This window comes from Vespula vulgaris, chromosome 2 (genome assembly GCF_905475345.1).
Source record: "Vespula vulgaris chromosome 2, iyVesVulg1.1, whole genome shotgun sequence".
Taxonomy (NCBI): domain Eukaryota; kingdom Metazoa; phylum Arthropoda; class Insecta; order Hymenoptera; family Vespidae; genus Vespula; species Vespula vulgaris.
In genome coordinates, this window is record NC_066587.1 from 6,515,742 (window position 1) to 6,535,839 (window position 20,098).

The following is a 20,098-nucleotide window of genomic DNA, read 5'->3' on the forward strand; positions in this document are numbered from 1 at the left end:
AAATGTAAGTAATAATTTCATAACATAAAATGTGTATGTTATCACTATCACAATTTTTTAAAAAAGTTTATAAAATAGTCTATATAATTAAAGTACAATATCACTTATCCATAAGAAAACAAATAAACTTATTAATAAATATAATAAAATAATTTAAATTTTTTCAGAACTGGGCATTTCTATTATACTTCCAATACTGCAACTGGAACTCTTTGGTTGTTTCACTGAATTTCTAAAACTATTGTGTATTCTGGGACCACCAAGTCGGTCTTGAAGTATATCCAATGATTTAACACTTTTCTTCGAACCATTAGCACTACGATCTTCTTTTTCATCATTTTTATTAGAATAACGTTGTAGAATTTTGGTAACACAGAGTCTAAAGTTTTCTGAGAATATACCATAAAGAATAGGATTGACCACTGTATTCAATTGAGCTGTAATAAGTGCCCAAATGAAATGATGCGATCTCATAAAAAAATCAGTTTGTTCAGGTGGTCTTTGAGCATCAATGAAAAGCAACAAAGCGATGATCGTTATCGGCAACCACATAACTAAAACGGCGACTACATTTAATAGTAAAATCCGCATGACGCGTATATGCTTGTGAAGACGGACTTCCTCGTGTTGCGACATACTACCAGTTCTACCAGTACGTTCTACAACTGATGATGTAGATAATTTTCTTCCAACCCATGGTATTAACGACCCTACCACCGATAATTCCGAGTCTCTTCTGTTTCCTTTACCAGTGGTCAAATCCTACAAGATTTAAAATTCATCAAATTAAATTAAAAATTAACAGTCTGTTAAGACTTAACATACCCACCTGAGCTACACAAGGTACAGCCCATCTATCTCGGGTATTAAGAATTTTTTTAAATATCTGTTGATAGTGATACACCAAAAGACTCATTGGTAACAGACAAGTAAACGTAAGTGTTACTATGGTAAAAATAAGTGATATCTTCACCACTGATTTCTGAGGAAAGACAAGAGTACATATTGTAACACCACCCGAGACTGCCTGTAACAGTTAAACGAAAATACAATTTTAATATAGTTTTTATGCGAATATAATAATTGAACAATAATACGATAACAATCAGACAGTATCTACCCGTGGCTTGAACCAAACTGCAACAGGAAGAAAGACAAAAAAAGCGACGATCCATGTTGTTAAACAAATAAAGAGCACTCTCTGATTAGTTAGGATGCTTCTATATGGTGCAACTGCTAAACATTTGTGTCTGTCTATTGATATAACTGTGAGCGTCCATAAAAGTACGAAGCCACATACATACTGAAATAAAAAAAGAAAACAAAGATTGGTATTAGATCGAATTTAATTATCAATATTGTCAGTCTTAGTTTTGCGTTGTTAAATGTCATCTAGCGAAATTAGTTTTCAAAATAGCAACATTGCTTTCGTTATACACACATTAGCGGCTACGAATGAGTATTTATAGTCACCCTTCCCGAACAGGTGTGACCTTGATCCGTAAGGGTGAGAGGTGTATCGTGTCACAGCAATATACCTCTCGTCTGCCGACTAAAAATATACTTCTACGTATAGTTTCTGTTAATTTCAACTTATATAAAAAAATGACACGTTATATTTATTATTATTATTTTAATTCTTATTATAACGTCGAACGTATCGTATTTTAATCGTTAAAAAGATAGAACATTTGTATATATAAAAAATATGTTCAAGAGAACTGATATTTTTATATTTAGATAATTATAATTAAATCTAAAAAATGATTAAAATTTAGATAATTAAATTATTACATAAGAGAAAGAAAGAGTAATTTTCTAAACGATTGAAAAAAAGTATAACGATTTTTTTATATATTCTTCCTAAAAATGTAATACATGCTCCTAAAAAATAAATGAAATCACATTTTACTTTTCACAGGAGCATTGACTTTACGGATTCTTATCGTTGTAGTCACAATGAGAGATTTGTGAGCGATGATAATAACAGATAGGGAAAAAAAAAAAGTAGAATTACCTCGGAATATGGTAATAATGCGCAAACTGCGTCACCGAGTTCCCAAGATTGCGTCAATCTGGTGTAAGCAACCACTGGGATACCAAGAGCAAACAGTAGATCCGCTGCAGCCAAGTTCACCAGACACAAGTTCGTGGGCGTTCTAATCTCTTTGTACCTGAGCACACAAACGGCCATCCCAACATTGACAATGATCGCTGCGATGAACGTAATGAGAAGTACTGTCACCTGAAGAAAGAAAAAGAAAAGAATTATCTTTTTTTTTCTTCTTTTTTTTTATAGTTTTCTTATTTATTAAGTCGATATGGGTCAAATGAATTTTTAACAATATTTATTTTTTATATATATTTTTTTTTATATCATACCTCCACAGCAACTGCTTCGTTCCTTTCACCAAACTGACTATAATAAGAAAAATGATATTTGCTGCCATATTCGTTTTTCCCCCATCGATAGGACGAATTCATGTTTGTCTTCTTTTTCTCCTTCTCTCTCTTTTTCTCTCTTGTCAAATCTTCTTGACACCTATTACATATGTCATTCTTTTTGCAGAACAATCTACCCTCATAGTTGCTCAACGATTTCTTCCATCTATACTGTGATAAACAAAGAATACAAGAAAAAAGAAAATAAAAAGAGAAATATATTTGTCATTAATTAACAATCTATCAAGTTAATCGACTAGATTCATTTCCGAAACTTATCAATATGCAAGCTTGCAAGAAGAAGATTCTCGATAGAAGACATTTTTATCGGCCTTCGAGGTATTTTTAAAAGTAATTACTCTTAAATCCATGAGATGAAAGCTCGACCTTCGAACTAAATATCTACAATAGAGAAAAAAGAGACATGATGTCTACCGTCATGGTCACGGTTTATCTGAAGAAACCACGTCCTTCCAATTTACTATGCTTTCGTTCTGAGCTTATTAAGTTATTATTAGATACTAACACGCGACAAGATCTATGTATGCTTGATTTTATTTTTCTTAGACTCTACGACATATTTTCTTGGTATTCTATTTACGAGTTTATGTATTGCAAACATTTATTTTATCGGTATAGTATCTTAGTAAACATAATTTTCATTTTCGCGTTATATATATCTTTTTTTATTTTGATTTAAGATAACAAGAAATTCGTTTTTCGATATAAAAGTCTATCTTCTCCCTTTTTGATCAAGAACAAAAAGCTTGGAAAAACAAGAAGAAAATCGTTCGGTAATAAATCTGCAAAAGGGATCTCGTAAAAGCTTTTTTTAATATCCGAAAGAAACGATTTTCAACGGAATCGAAGCTTCATTTCTCTTCAACAAATTGTCGTTTTCTTCTCGGTATTAACTCTGTATTTTACACACACCCACGTAAATATATATAGATATCTATTCTTGTTTATCTTACCGCAAACGACTAACTAGACATTTAAACCAGTAAACGTTGCTTCGAAGATTTATCACTGTTAAGAAATCCGCATGCATCGCTCATCACCAATTCTTGCTTTTCTTTGCCCACATCATCAAATTTGAGATTTTCGTCTATCCTTTGCTCGATCTTTGGTAAATATACCAATTTTACGTTCTATATACATCCATAGAGAAATATTCTAATTAAGTAATTAAGTTTTAAACTTTTTTAAACTTTTTACAAACAAAAAAGAAAAAAAGATACGGTCTCAGATGAAATAGTTGCGCAAAAGATTTTCATATTGTTAAGCACATAATCTGCATATAATTAAAGTATGAACGATAGAAATGCGGTAAGATAATTGATTCTAAAACTTTGATATCTCCGCTTTTAATTAATTTTATAAGGAAGTCATGTCCTTTGGTTGAATTTCAAAAAAAAAAGAATATATATATTTATTTATAAGGCTTTACACACACACACACACACACACACACACACACACACACACACATATATGTACATAAATTGTGTTGCTAAGAATTCATTATGAGGGTTGCATTATCAAAACGAAATGAGGCATCGATGCATTCGACAAGTACATCCGATTTGAATAGTAAATTTCCCGCGTTATTTCATTTAGAATGGCGGGAATCAAAGGCGCCATCTTGCAATTTACAATAGCAATGTTAGAATGAAAAAAATTGTTATTTATTTGTTAAAATGAATAGAATATGCAATATATTTAAATATATTATCGGATAACAAAAGACAATTGTTTATTAAATACTGATGAAAATATAATTATTCTATCGAATGATAATCAAATGTCAATTAAATGAAAGAAGGATAAGCTATTATACCTAATACGAATTGATAATTATCATCCTACGCCTATGTTATTTGCTCGTATCAATGTCGTGTGATAAGTGATTACGATTTTCTATATCTCTGCATATATGTTCTCACATTAAGACTACAAATATATACTTTACTTTACTAGCGTAATATAAATCTTGTCAAAATGTTTAAGCTTAGCGTCGTACATGGTTATGGTTGTTAATTAATTACACGCCAAAGTGAACTTTTGGGAAACGGGAAAGATTATTCTTTTAAAAAAAAAAAAGTATTTTCTTTTCATTATCATTTACCCCTTCGAATTACTTCATCCGTAAGTTTCTATGAAGCATGTAATCAACGTACATCGATCATGAGTCCTGTTTTATCTTTTAACATGAATATATCGAAAAAGCATCGACTTGTATAATTGATAAAAGTGGAGGAGCATTACGTGTGTATGTGCATTCGTTACATTTAGATTCTTCCTTTATACATTTATACAGACACATTAAATAATCATTCACTTGGTAAACGAGTCATATGTTCGTCCGTCATTTTTCTTTTTCTTGCCTAAACAGACTTCGAAAAATTAACCATTATACAAGGAAGAGATATTGAAAACCAGAAAAGATTGTATCTCTTTTTTGTTTTAGTATTTAAACTATTCGTCTATTACTACAATAAAATATTATAATAATATATATATATATAAATATTAATAACTTGAATTCTTTATTAAATCTATCTAATTTTTAGAAAGATATAATAAATGATTCTTGAATTTTTGTGAATTTTTAAAATTGATCGATCGATGGTCGACGTTTTTTGCTTCGGAATAATAAACTAAGAACTTCGTATGTTATTACACAGTGTTACTATTCTGTGATTCTTTTAAAATTATTTTGAAGGACATTAAGAATTATGTAACATTGATTTTTTAATAGTAAAATAAAAAAATAGTATTCTGAGTTTGATAGAAAGATTATTAGTTAACGACCTTCTATAAACATAACAATGATAGTTCACTTGTAGTGTTACGTGTCACGATCTAGAGGTTAATAAACGATTTTATTGCAATTCAACGTTCTGACGTTGCTTTCACGATTTATGTACGTACATACATTTCATCATCGTTCCTTCTTTAACAAACGAAAATAGATATCGCGTTGAACTTGAGAAATCTTGTCTTTCTATTCTATTCGTTATTCTCTTCAAAGTCGAACGTTTCTCATTAAAATTATTATAAAAACGTATAGATCGTACCTGAAGATCTTAAGTCAATGTAGTAGTTTAAACGATTTTTGTCCTCTGGTAAGATAAAATAAATTTCTTTTACATTATCTAGATATTAATATTTTTCTGATGTTCAACATAACACCGATATTACGAGGACTTTAAATTTCCCGCCAATTTAAAAAATTCAAATACCAGTCGTTCTTCATCAAACTAAACTTTTCACTTTATTTAATTGATCTTAAAAAATTAATGAATTGATTAATATCGATATAAGAATATAAAAATTGTTAAAAAACACAACAACCGATAGATGCAATGAACGTTACGAGTGTCTCTAACGAATGCTTTTCACTGACTGGCCAACTTCGAGCCACCATCGTTTGTAGGGTGAGCTTCTGCTTCGAAGAAAAGCTTTATAAAATATGCCGCGCAAGTCATCGCTGTACCTTGAAGACAGCAAAGTCACAAATGTCATTGGACTCTTTTTAATGACAATAGCGTATATAATCGATGGATTTTTTTTCCTTTTTAACAAAAATGCCGCGATAATTCAAATACAATAAATCCAAACGAAAGAGTTTATGAATTTTCAATGTTCGCTTAATGTTACTTATACACATCGTTAACAATAACCAAATCGATGGTAGAAGTAATTGTTTTATTTTTATATTACAGACCAAATAGATTTTTTTCTTTTGCTTATGTTGAATTTTAAGAACATATTTCTATTGAATCGAAACAATATAAGATTTGTCAAAAACATGCATAAGTACTACCTATCATCGCATGTCGAATGTTGCAATATTTTAATGATTATTGTATTAACTATGGAAGATCACAAATCTCTTTTTACTTAAACTGATTTGTACAGATCGCATTGTTTGTCATTGTTGTCTTTATACACATATTATGAGTTTGTGTGTGTATTTATGCACGTACATATGTGTATATATGTGTACACACACCGCACACGCTCACATTCACGCACGCATAACACACACGCAAGTATAGAAGGTATAAGAGAGAAAGAGAGTAAAACCCGGCTTCTTATTTTTATGTAAATAGTATGTAATAACACTTCCTCGACGTAACTATGTTTAACTAAAGCTCATTACATTGTCATAAAGTGCTACATACAATGTATTAAAAATAACAAATACACGCACACACATACACACACACACACATATGTAATATATACAATGGACATACAATAGATAGTACAGAAAACTAAGTAAAAGATGTAAACGATGTAATCTCGTAAAAATATATAAAATCTTAATAGGTTTAACATCTCTGTGAACATACTTTTATATCACTACGTACGATTTATCTTTTTATATTTTAGCAAATGCATCAGTATCAATGTTTTAACTACTTGATCAACAATTGGAAAATAATGCAATTGCTAAAACATTTTACAAATGTGTGTTATAATATTTCTGGTCGTGTAAGATGTGCATTGTAACTCTTTGAAGTTTATTAAGAGGTTTATATACAGTCCTACTCATATATCAACAGCAATATAACGTATATTTACTGCTAAAATAGCACCTTATACATACCCCCTCCTATTTAATACTCGAGGAGAAAATTTCTCCAATAAGACTGACCGAGTTATTCTATTTATAAATTTCAACAAGAAAAATAAATTTTTATTATTATATGTGAAACAACTTTTGTGTAATACTACGTATATCGTCATGCTTCAAAGAGTTATATGTGATATTTTTTTTTAATATGCACATACTGACTTGACTTTCTTTTACAATATAAACTTAGTATAGAGTATATAAAATAGTTTATTACTATAGAAACAGAATCAGAATTAAAAATGGTTGTTGCATGATAAGTTGAAACAATATAAAATTTAAGAATCATAATGAAATTATTGCTATTGTTATTGTTGTTATAGTTGTTAATTTTAGATGAAAAACACACACGTATATTATATCGATAAAACGCACCTAAAAATTTACTTATAAAAGCATTTATAAATCAATATTAATTTATCTAATTTGTAACAAATTGTAGATTCAATTAATCTTTGATATTTCTGAAAATTTTTCAGAACGCGAATAAAATATTTATAAACTTAAAAAAATATTTCTCTCTATTTCGCATGTTACGCAAAATGATTTCGATTTATATATAAGATAAGTACAAGTGTATTTCTTAAAAACAAAAATAAAATAAAATAAAATAAAATAAAATGAATATAAATACTAAAATAATATCATTAAAACAATGTCACAAATATTCCTTCAATATTTCATGAATTGACAATGTGAAGTTTAATTTTAATGACCTCTCTATGCATGTATGGCCATATAAATAAGTACTTTAATTTGTATCTGGTATGCAAATTATAATCAAAAAGAGATATACCCACAACCAATATTAATTTAATCTTATTTAATTTCAAAAATAAATTAATTATTAAAATTTTGAACGATAAAAATTGTACTATATTAAATATATGGCAGCTTCTACAATTATATTATTTAAAAAAATTAGAGTAAATAGCAAAAATAAAATAGATTATAAAACTCAAACGATATCTCGCTCTACATTACTTTTCTATTAAACAAACTTAAAATATTATTTTTTTATTTTAACAATTGGGAGATATGTTCACAAATTGCCTTTGTTATTAATTCAGAAATAATGTAATCTGAGTCCTATTTTTTTTTCTATATTGCAATATAAATTATAGAAGTGAAGAAATATATTTTTATTAGTTAAATATTGTTTCTATTATCCATTATTTGTATATGAAGATTTATTCAGATTGGATTATATTTATACTATTCCATTTTTGCAATTAATTTATAATTCATTAAAATATCTCAAGCATACAATAATTTCATTGATTTATGTCTCTTGCAAGTAATACTACCACATTTTTAGTGATATTTAGTAATAACTTTGAATACGTTTTTTACGTATATATGTGAAGTATAACATAATGTTCATAATTCTTTTCTAATGTTAATACACTTGATATATATATATACATATTGTGCGAAATTACAATTAAATGTTCAAGGGTTATAAAAAGAAATAGAAAATAAATTAACAGATATATTTTTCGAATGATTACTAAAATATTCTTTAGGGCAACACTTGGTCTAATAAAGCTGATTAAACAGGTTTATATCTACCAGATATTTTAAGGCACAGAATAAAAATACGATTACATTAATTACGTATCAAATATATCTTTTTACCACTAATTATTTTTAGGGCACCTATTACTCAATGTAAAATATAAAGGATATAATTTATTAAGCAAAATGAACAACCGTTGCACCAAGAAAAATACTTAATAATTTCTTCAATCATATATATACCTACAAATTTATTACTTTGTACTGTTTTTGCTTAATATCCACCTGTGTTTGGTCATACAACGGTTTTTTATAATATTGTTAAATAAACTTATTTCCACACAAAAGTTTTCAATAATAATTATAAGGTTTTAATTAATATTAATCATCCTGTTTCTTTTACTAGATCAGCAAAAAAACTGTACCCACAAATCTATTACTTTTGATATTAAAAATCATTACATCAATACTTAAAGGAAAAAAAAAAACACATTTTCATACTATATTCACAGTAAGTAAAGGGAAGTGCTTGTTGTAGAAAAACTTCTTTCGCAGAATATTAAAGGAGCCTTTCTTTTAGATTGAACTATTCTCCTCATAAAATCCATAAATGATATAATACATATATATATATATATATATATATATATATATATATGTATGTATGTATGTATACTACATAAATAATATAAATAAATAAATCATAAAATCTTTTATAAAATAAAAACACTCTTAAAATTAACCCTAGAGCGCTCGTAGATAAACTTAATTAGGTTCTATGAAAGAAGAGAAAGAATTACTATGTAAATACATAGTGTCACTACACTGAAAAGTATTCAATATTGTATCTAAATGCTAATGTAGAGTATATTGAGAAGTGTATGCAACACAGAGTCTAGCAACACGATTAATATTCAGAACTTCTTTTCCTATTCTTTCTAATTAAAATATAATGTAACCTACGAGCACTTATTCACTGAATGGGTTAATGAGTTATTACTTCTATTTATATACATGTTCAGTCTTTACTGAACACCTTTGTAAGTACTTAGCTGCTTAATGAAAAAAGAGACTTGATGGAACGTGTGAGATTAAATTGGAATATTTTTTCTACCATGCGCTAAATGCCATTAAACGGTGGTATGTGATGCACGTATGATTGTTCATGAAATGAGCTATTCAATGAATAATGTTCTATGAATATATATATGAACATTTTTGGCAACTTCCCCTGAGCAAAATAGATATATTTTTTATCGAGGAATTGGGTACAGTTTCTAAGCCAATCGCGATGATATAAAATGCATAAGAATCTCATAATTGGATTAGTATTGTTTACATTAGATATTTAAGTAATTTGTTAAGTACCTAATGCCAAAACATCTGTATATGTCATAGACGTATGTTCTGCCCTTCGTTGCTTGGTATCTTTAATACTATTCCAACTGCCGACATTATCGTATATCGTCGGCCATTCTGTAAGCGTTAAGAACGATCTTGTTTAACTAATAAAGTTGTTCTTTCCTCGTCATCCAATGATTTCTTCCCAGACAAAAGTCGAACAGCTTCTGACTGACTTATATGTACGTCAGAATCTAAGTTCATTTTGCCCATTCCTGTTGGAGTGGCTGTATTTTGTGCCTTAAATAAATTATAACGTCAAAGTAAATTAAAACGACAAGAACTTAGAATAAAAAATGATGCAAGCTCAAAGTGACATACTTTTATCGGGGAATTTTTTATCTTTCCATTATGATCGCTATGTGATGAAACAAATTTAGAATTTGTGACTGGACTTGCACTGACTGGAAGAGGAGATGTTGGGGCAGTTGCACTTCGAATTGGTGACTGACTTTTAACTTCTTTTTCTTTACTGGTTTCAATTTCTTTGTCTTTTGGTAAAACTGGCGATTCTGGTACGCTACGGTCATCCTCATCCAAGGAATGTAATAACTAAAAAGAAAATTTTTCCTTGTATTATCTAATTAATATTAATTGATTTTGGATTGTCGTTGAAAAATTTGTATCCTACGTACTTTCTCTACTTCATCATCAAATTGATCTTGACTAGGTAAAGGATCTTTTTGGCTTCGTTCCAAAAGGGTGGCACGTTTAGCAGCGAGATACAAAGATCTTTTGACTTTGACATAAAATACTTCTGTTACTGCCCGAACAGTATAGTCTGGTATAAATGTATAACGTAATATACTATCTAAATTGATCGATTGAATACTTCCAAGATTTTGAGGATTTCCATTTGTGGGAGATTCAGCTAGAATATAATAAATACATTAAATATAAATATCATTAATGTGGATATGCGTAATTAAATATACAAATATACGGTTTTTTTTTTTTTTTTACCTATTCCTATATTCGTAGTAAGTGCTTGAGATCCGAAGTATGTAAATGGACCACTTTCGAACATTAAATTTTCTTTACCAACTGTAACTTCTACTCGACCTTCTAATATCAATGCAAAATAATCTACTGCTTTTCCTTGCTGATAAATTACTGCAACAGGGTCATTTCTGGCCTTTTCACGGGTCTTGACTTTGATGTGATAAATGATATCTTGTTTAAGTAAACGACGTAGAATAGTTTCGGATATTGTATCAGGTTTAAAAGCATCTACAGCTGTGAATCATATGTTATGCTCAGATATATGCTAAATGCCTTATAATAATGTCTACACTAATCTCAAGGTAACACTTCTTCCTACTTGTAGATAAGTATTGAAACATGGCCAAAGTTAATTGAGGAGATATATGAATACGCTGATTTTCTTTCTTCTCTGCGAACACAGTAAAGTCCTGCATTTTTGTCCGAGCTTGCCTTTTACGTTTACTTCTATTATCGGCTATAAATAAATAAATGTTACGTTAATAAATACAATTTACTGCGTTTATATTCAGATATTTTGATCTAACTTACTAAATACATCTGTTTCATCTATAATTTCTGCTTGAATTAATTCTTCTATAACATCTTCTAGTGTAACTAAACCTATCACTTCATAGAAAGGATCACCTTCACCCTTATTGTTAACTGTTTGAACAAATGCCATATGACCTTTATGACCTATAAGAATAAAAGATTAATGAAAGATTTTTATTATAAAAACTTGTAAATAAAACTATTTACATAGAATTATACTTATAGAATATACCTTCTTTAAATTGTTTAAACATTATATCTAATGTAACATCTTCGAAAACGAAGTTGCATGGATTTTGATAAAACTGACAAAGTGTTTTAAGCGGCATATTATCATCAGGGTCAACAAATGCAAGATCTTTAATATACAACATCGTTATTATATTAGTTCTAGTTCCTTCGTATACTGGTATTCGTGAATAACCTGTAAATAGAATATTAGTTAATCACGTATTAGTAATATTATTTAACAATGTTTCTAATTATTTTTAGATAATTAATTAATCAGATAGTACAATCGCTCGCTTAACATAAGTGTTTGATAAGTTAGATAACATTATTTTAAATTAATTCTTAATCAATCTAGATCTCAATAAGAGATTACATCTTATTTATATTAAATTTTAATTTGTTGAATATGTTAAAATAATATAATAATGTTGTCATAATATCATGTTGTCTTAATATTAATAAAATATTATAAAATCATTATTAATAAAAAAATCATATCAATAAAATCATTATGAACTAATATAAATGCGATAAATAATTAAAGTGAAATTAAAAAAGAAAAAAATAATGTATACCTGATTTCATGATTTCAGATACAGTTTCAAAATCTAAAATTGCATTATAATTTAGCATATACACATCTTCAATTCTTGTCATAACATCTGCAACAGTCTTCTTCCGTAATTCTAATGCTCCAGCTATAATATTAACTTCATCTTTTTCTAGATCATTATATCCTGTTGTAACCTATAATTTATGATATAGTTATAGTAGTATTGTTTATGATAGAAATTTTATACTCATCAAAAATATTATTAACTCATCAAATTATTGTTTTTAAATAAATGCTCACCTTAACAAGTTCTTTCAATCTTTCCCTATTATACACATTACCAATCTCTTCACCAAGAAAAACATCCAAAATTTTACTAATTGGATAACTTAATGGAAATGTTATTATCATAGTTAATTTTGTAATGTAAATTGTTTTAGCACCAACACATAGGCCATGTCTGCTACATATGGCCTATAAAGAAAAACATTAAGTATTTGCTTCATAAATGTTATAATAGTTACATTACATTTTGAAAAATACATACTTGTGGTGAAATTTCACCAAAGATAACAATAGCAAGTGTTGAGCAGATGACTGCAACTAGCCCAGATGTTAAATCATCTAACAAAATAGTGAACAATGAATTGACAAGGACATTTGAAAACAAAATAGAACAAAGCAAATAATTTCCATGGTTTCTCACTGGTTGTATTGTCCTTGCATATTGTTTTTCCTAAAATATAATTAAATCATTTAACAATTGTTTAAAAAATCAGATATTGATATTTTAATAGTAAATTAAACAATTCTATAACATTCAGAATTAAGAAAAAAATAATATATAATCAACTATATCTATATAACATACTTTTTCTGTACCAGTGTTACAAAGTATTTTTAGTTCAGTTCTATCCATTGCCATCAAACCCAAATTAAGGCCAGAGAATAAAGCAGAAAAGCTGAGGCACAGGAGAATGATTAAAATGGTAAGCCAAAGAGGTAACATTTTTTCATATGTACGAATCTGAAATATATTGACTGTAAATAGTTAATATTACATTTACCTTAGTAATATCAAAATATATATGCATCTAAAAGAAAAAATATAACGCTCACCATATTCCATGATGCTATGCCTTGATGTTTAAAAGGCACATAATCACTTTGGCCATCTTCATACATTGGTGGTTTTGCACAAATAAAAAATGGAGATCCAAGTGGTAGAACTACATCAATGGTTGCTGTATTTTTCTCTACATTTTTCACCTAGAAGCAATAAAATAAAAAAATTGTCTGCTTTAATTATCTGTTTAGAAGTTTTACATTCACAAAGAGCTTTTAAATTCTTTTTTGCATGCATTCAAATTATAAAATTGATTCTACAAGCTTTTGAATTAATTTTGGTATGTAAATAATAACTTTCTCTTACTTGAAACTCATTGCTCTTTATTTTGTCACAAATAGAATCCCTCTCTTGTGGTATATCCGTAAATGTGATTAAAGTACCTTCTGTAATTCCAGATCCGAATAACCGTATTACTGCTTTGGTACCAGCCAAAATCTCTGGAATACCTTCTTCGGTGTAGCTAGGATCCTTATCAGCTAACTCAACTCTCAGGCCTTCAATGTAAATGTTTGTACGGACTTGCGTCGATGGTACATTTTCATTTTCATCGATGTCAGGTACATGTGAATTGGCACGACGTGTGCGAAAATATTTTCTGAGAATGAAATATTCAGTTGCTATAGAGAATACAAATGGTCAGGAAACAATTATAAATTGAAATATTATTCAATTTTGTAGAAGCTACACCAAACATACTTGTTATTCTCTCTTGCAACGGTCCTCTTAATTTTAAAGGTTAAAATAATTGTATCAATTGAACATTGATATATAAACCAAGGTAGAAGGACAAATATACCATGTTTATATAAAAGATAATATCTCAAATTCTTAATAAAAAGTATATGATATAAAATGAGTACAATGACCTACTTAAAAAATGTCAGTATTTTTTTTTATGAAGATAAAAAACGTAAGATTTATAATAGAAATACATATAAAAATTATAACATATTTGTATAACATTGATACAGCATTTATCAATGTTATAAAAATGTAGTATAACTAACTAAATACATATTTCAGATAATAATCACTAGCAAACTTGCAACGTATATAAAAAGTAATTGGATACACTGATATAGATAATTAGTCATCAGTCTGATAGCAAGCAATCAAGAAGTATGTAAAAGGAAACCATGGCTCAATACAGAAAACATAATAAGCACAAAAAATGTTATACACTACAAAGAACTTTATTGACGTTTATATATTTTTCACAAAATTAAAAATTAAACATATTAAAGAAAATGGACATAAAATTTATCTATAGATAAACTGTTAATTCATTGAAGAACTTGAATGAAGTAGGCTTATATATGATTTTCTTTCTTAAAATATTTGCTCAATGTAAAAATATTGGAACACTTAAATGTAGGTCAAACATAAATCTATTTTTATACATCCAACCTAGAGTATCTGAATAATGGTCAAATAACAAGTATAATCTCAAATTATGATAAAAATAACTAATTAAAATTCTTAACAAAGAAAATAATTTATAATATTATATATACATTAATAATACATCAATTTTATTACACTATTCAATGTATAAAAATACAAAATTCTTATTATACGAATTTATATTATATTCATTAGATCAATCTGATTAATTTATGTTCTATATATTTACACTTTATATCGAACCTTTGTTTTTATTTATTTATAAAATAATATTTATTGTTATTGCTTATTGATAAACAATTATCTCAAATGAAGACAAAAGAATGATTTATTGTGAACAATAAAACAAAGTACTATGCACATGCAAAGCAAAATACATGCAAAGTAAAATGTACGCAGTTGTCCTCTATAAATTAATGTTCTAATGTTTATGAGAACAAATGTTGATGAAGATTAATCTATAGTACACTTAAATTTGTTGCAAATGTATACAGTGATAACGAGACGTTCGTAACTTTCAGAGATGTCTAAATCATTTATTCGCACATCAATTCATATTTACAATAGAATAAAAATTACATTATAATATTGTTTTATCTATATATATATATATATATACACACATATATATATATATCTTTTTGCTGGTACTCTAAATTTAGTTCAAATTTCGTTTTATATATATATATATATATATATATATATATATATAATACACATATATATATATCATAGATGGAATAAGAATTACATGGACAAAAAATATATAACGTAAGACTTAATCAAAGATACTATTATCACGATAAAACTACATTATATGCGATAATATGCTAAGATAGTAGACAAATAAATGCAAAAGTGTACGAAAAAAAAATGGTGTCTTACACAATGAGGAAAAAAATCACATTATATCATATAACCGGCATCTTCTGAGGTTGCAACGTAGGTAGACAGCAATTCGTCCTTTTTTCTTTTTCTTTGTTACACGTAAGGAAAATTACCCTCGCATACCAATCGTACCATACACATACGTACATAAACATGTATATATATATATGTGTGTGTATATATATACTTACTGCGATCGCGAAGGTAAGTTCACCGTAAAATTACTTCCAAGATTGGTCCATCGTTCACCGTTTTTCAGGCAAAAATAGACCGTATTTACTTTAAAGTCCGGAAGTTCGGAAAACGTGTACATCGCACGATCGCCTGACATCGAAATCCAAATGTTCTTGAGTACATTATTCCGTTCACAATCACTACCATCATCCGACCAATGTAATGATAAGTTACTTTCGAGGCCGGTCCCATATAGCTCTATCAAGTAGTCGGAACGAAACGAAGGTGTTTCATGGAAGAACGAATCCCGTAGATTTAACACGCTTACAGCGGTCACGTTAGGATTACTCAACGGACTCACTACGTCTGTCAATGTATTGCCTCTTGTTAATCGAATAACTGCAATAACGAATAATAGAAAAACTGCCGGTGTGTACGAGCGACCAACATGTCGCGCCATCGTGCGACTAACTCAACTCTGACAACTTCACTCATCTACTGGAAGTGAGCTGTATTTATAACCTTCAGAATCGGCGCCGCGCATGCGCAAATGTAATGACTCTTGCGATATCTCGCAATACCATCTACGTGTAACGCGTAGTAGGGATGACTTATCTTTATCTCGATTTTTCCTATTCGAGAACTTAAAATAATTAATTTTCGATGGAAAATACAAAAATGTGCTTTGATAAGTCAATAATACAAACATATTCGTACAATATACAAAAATATAGTGAAATTAAGACATTTCTTAGCTACATTAGAATCAACCAATCAACGTTGATATATATTGTCCAATCAGATGTGACGAAAATGTGTTTAAGTTCTCTTCATACTTTCGATCTTTGATTCGAGTGATCTTGACAACCTATCGATCGTGATGTAAGAATACGGCATAAAGTATATCGGAAACTATAAACGTGTGGAAAATCTTTTCCATTAATTTCGCTCAGATTTATTCCTATATTTAGAGGTAGAAAGTGTAAAAAATATTCTAACAAAATTACGAAGCGTTCATCGATACGTGAACATATAGAAAATGGTTTGAACTTTAATTATTCGTAAAGATCGATCAAGATGTATCCAACTGCTTCAACAACTGGACCGCAAGATCAAAATGGAGGAACTGACGGATAGATCGATAATGCTCAGTAATGTTAGAGAATATCATTGATCACTTTGCTTGTCAACGTGATTGTAAGTAAATTGTTTTCACAATTTTTTATCATAGAAGATAATGTAAAATGTTTATTTTCTTCTATTGACAGTTTATATTCGCATATCGATATGCGCGCGAAATTTGAGAATAAAGCAAGAATTTTTTTTCAAATTAAAAATTGTAAACGTTCACATTTTGAACTATTAATAATAACAGAATTTGTTTGTTAAATAAATTTTGTTAATATTTTTCTTATCTTAAATTTTCATTATATTTTAACATCTTAATTAAATTAAAATTTTTTCTTCTTTTAAATCAGAGCATGGAATGGATGGATCCTGTCCACTCCTCTTTCCATCTTTTGGGGAGAAAAATAACTCTGAACGAGGAATCGGATATACAACACAGAAAGTGTCTTTATACAGGCCATCCTCTGATGCAATTGATCTTGGATACCATACTCTTGACAACAGTGGTTGCCGTGTGCCTTCCTCATCTGCTATTACATCTGTACCTACGAGACAACAACCGCTGTCACAACAGAAAAGAGCATATGTTACAGGTCTTTACCAACTTGACGATGAGTTGTTATTAAAAATTTTCTCCTGGTTAAGTACTAGAGATCGCTGTGCTTTGGCGCAAACTTGTAGACGTCTATGGGAAATAGCGTGGCATCCATCCTTATGGAAGGAAGTTGAGATACAGTATCCTCAAAATGCGACTATAGCACTAAATGCTTTAGCACAGCGAGGATGTCATTCTTGTATTCGCCGGTTGATATTGGAAGGTGCCACAGGTCTTCCTGGAGTCTTTCGACAACTGCCATTTTTAAGTTTAACTTCTCTAATTTTGCGTCATTCGCGACGCGTCACGGATGCTAATGTGACTGCCATTTTAGATAATTGCGTGCATTTAAAAGAATTAGATTTAACTGGATGTGTGAGTGTGACTAAAGCTTGTAGCCGGATAACATCGTTGCAATTACAATCGCTTGATTTAAGCGATTGTCACAATATTGAAGATTCTGGTTTGGTATTAACGCTCTCCCGTATGCCACAACTTGCGTGCCTTTATCTCCGACGATGCGCACGTATAACCGATGCCAGTTTCGTTGCTATTGCATCTTACTGTGGAAATTTACGACAACTTTCTGTATCTGATTGCGCAAAAATAACAGATTTTGGTGTACGTGAAGTGGCCGCACGTCTAGGGCCATCGTTAAGATATTTTTCTGTTGGTAAATGCGACCGTGTATCTGATGCCGGTCTGCTTGTGGTAGCCAGACATTGTTATAAATTACGTTACTTGAATGCACGTGGTTGCGAAGCACTCAGTGATAGCGCTACTTCGGCTTTGGCACGTGGATGTCCACGGCTCAGAGCTCTTGACATAGGAAAATGCGATATCGGTGATGCCACACTCGAGGCTCTTTCCACAGGCTGTCCTAATTTGAAAAAGCTCTCTCTTTGTGGTTGCGAACGAATCACAGATGCTGGACTGGAAGCATTAGCGTATTACGTACGTGGTTTGAGACAGTTAAATATCGGAGAATGCCCTAGAGTAACTTGGGTTGGATACCGCGCAGTTAAACGTTATTGTCGTCGATGTGTTATAGAACATACTAATCCTGGTTTTTCCAGTTGATCCATATTTACTTTAATCTCCTGCTTCTACTATCTGCGATATATTTATTAACAAATATCAATTTCATTGCTTAATTAAATATTAATTTATACGTATAGAAAAAAAAGCGGCGTATACTGAAATAGATTGTAAAAATATATATTTTGCGTCTTGCTTAAAAAACGCATTCGCTATTTATTGTTTTTTTTATATTTTAATACATTATACAAGGGTAATAAAATGTTAAATTTTATACTTTAATAAATGGATGTCTTATAATCTTCTTTCAATGTTATCAAAAAAGTAGTTACATTTAATCAGTTTGTTATTTTATATGTATTATTATATAACGATATCAATTTCTTTCTTTTAGTTATTTTATGCAGAGTAATATTTTACATCACATAATAGAAATAGTATTACCTTATTACTTAGATCAATCGGCTATAATACAAACCTTCCATTCAAAAGATTTATGCATTTCTCACTGATCCTTTAACAATTTTAACATCATCGATAGGTCTATCGTTCTTATCTGTCTCAACAAGACCAATTCTTTTTACTATTGCCATACCAGAATGAATTCGTCCTGCTCATGGTAAAACACAAGATTTCGTTTAAATTAGGACCACTCTTATAAAATCATAATTGATACATATATACGTATATATTATAATTTTTAATCTTACCAAATATAGTATGCTTTCCATCTAACCACTGTGTAGGTGCTAATGTAATAAAAAATTGAGATCCATTTGTATCTGGTCCAGAGTTTGCCATGGATAATATACCAGCGCCAGTATGTTTCAAATCATCATGAATTTCATCATCAAAACTATCTCCATATATGGACATACCACCTTTTCCTGTAGCAGTTGGATCTCCACCTGTATAGACGCATACATTTATAATATCATGTGCAATATTCAATGAAAGTTTTACAAAACACAACCTTGTTTTACCTTGTATCATAAAATCACGAATTATTCTATGAAACTTTGTACCATTGTAATATCCACGACGTGTCAATTCAGCAAAATTTCTACACGTTATAGGTGCATGTTTCCAGTATAATTCAATGACTATTTCACCCATACTGAAATAGAAAAAATATATCACTAACAAAAAATTACACGTTAGAAACGGTATTTATATATTTATATATTTGTCTTACGTTGTCTCAAAAGCCACGAAAGGAGGTTGCCAATGTTTATCTGGTATTCCTGATATATTTGAAAGAGTCATTATTACACTATAAAAATTATTAATAAAAATCGGGATATTACAAATAATAAACTAAACCAATAACCAAACTAAATTCAAACTACAAAACTATGTACGAATTGTATCAGCTGTTTTTAGAACGCTATCTACATTAGCTTCCTGTAACTATAA

At 29.3% G+C, this 20,098-nt stretch overlaps 4 protein-coding genes and 1 long non-coding RNA gene across 10 annotated transcripts; 2 read left to right on the plus strand and 3 right to left on the minus strand.

Annotated features, from left to right (window-relative positions):
• Positions 1–49: 49 nt before the first annotated feature.
• On the minus strand, positions 50–6,175 carry LOC127061398 (free fatty acid receptor 4-like). 4 transcript variants are annotated; one of them, XM_050988217.1, is made up of 6 exons: positions 5,523–6,175; positions 2,383–2,608; positions 2,018–2,245; positions 1,121–1,303; positions 830–1,027; positions 50–762 (listed from the first exon to the last, which is right to left on the minus strand). In XM_050988217.1, exons 2-6 carry the CDS (start codon positions 2,482–2,484, stop codon positions 154–156), a joined length of 1,320 nt encoding a protein of 439 aa, XP_050844174.1. In that variant the 5' UTR covers positions 2,485–2,608; positions 5,523–6,175; the 3' UTR covers positions 50–153. The 4 variants fall into 4 exon arrangements, with proteins under 4 accessions (XP_050844174.1, XP_050844172.1, XP_050844171.1 ...); XM_050988215.1 differs by having other exon boundaries at positions 2,383–2,613; XM_050988214.1 differs by lacking the exon at positions 5,523–6,175 and adding an exon at positions 3,417–3,565.
• On the plus strand, positions 2,095–4,791 carry LOC127061409 (uncharacterized). The gene is made up of 2 exons (XR_007780858.1): positions 2,095–2,225; positions 2,570–4,791. It is a non-coding gene; the product is annotated as an uncharacterized LOC127061409 (long non-coding RNA).
• A 2,391-nt stretch (positions 6,176–8,566) lies between the features above and the next one.
• Positions 8,567–16,423, minus strand: LOC127061393 (unextended protein). The gene is made up of 14 exons (XM_050988209.1): positions 15,939–16,423; positions 13,759–14,050; positions 13,446–13,595; positions 13,198–13,353; positions 12,874–13,062; positions 12,627–12,800; positions 12,349–12,520; positions 11,775–11,966; positions 11,540–11,686; positions 11,328–11,465; positions 10,970–11,242; positions 10,642–10,877; positions 10,328–10,558; positions 8,567–10,246 (listed from the first exon to the last, which is right to left on the minus strand). The coding sequence occupies exons 1-14, from the start codon at positions 16,379–16,381 to the stop codon at positions 10,091–10,093; spliced, it is 2,949 nt and encodes a 982-aa protein (XP_050844166.1). The 5' UTR covers positions 16,382–16,423; the 3' UTR covers positions 8,567–10,090.
• Positions 16,424–17,407: 984 nt separating this feature from the next.
• Positions 17,408–18,968, plus strand: LOC127061399 (F-box/LRR-repeat protein 7-like). Its single transcript, XM_050988219.1, has one exon. It carries the CDS (start codon positions 17,408–17,410, stop codon positions 18,722–18,724), a length of 1,317 nt encoding a protein of 438 aa, XP_050844176.1. The 3' UTR covers positions 18,725–18,968.
• Positions 18,610–20,094, minus strand: LOC127061408 (peptidyl-prolyl cis-trans isomerase-like 1). Of its 3 annotated transcripts, none has more exons than XM_050988235.1 (5): positions 19,878–20,094; positions 19,666–19,799; positions 19,393–19,590; positions 19,161–19,292; positions 18,610–18,757 (listed from the first exon to the last, which is right to left on the minus strand). In XM_050988235.1, exons 1-4 carry the CDS (start codon positions 19,946–19,948, stop codon positions 19,177–19,179), a joined length of 519 nt encoding a protein of 172 aa, XP_050844192.1. In that variant the 5' UTR covers positions 19,949–20,094; the 3' UTR covers positions 18,610–18,757; positions 19,161–19,176. The 3 variants fall into 3 exon arrangements, 2 of the variants coding, with proteins under 2 accessions (XP_050844192.1, XP_050844191.1); XR_007780857.1 differs by having other exon boundaries at positions 18,628–18,757; positions 19,127–19,292; XM_050988234.1 differs by lacking the exon at positions 18,610–18,757 and having other exon boundaries at positions 18,941–19,292.
• Between the last annotated feature and the right edge of the window lie 4 nt (positions 20,095–20,098).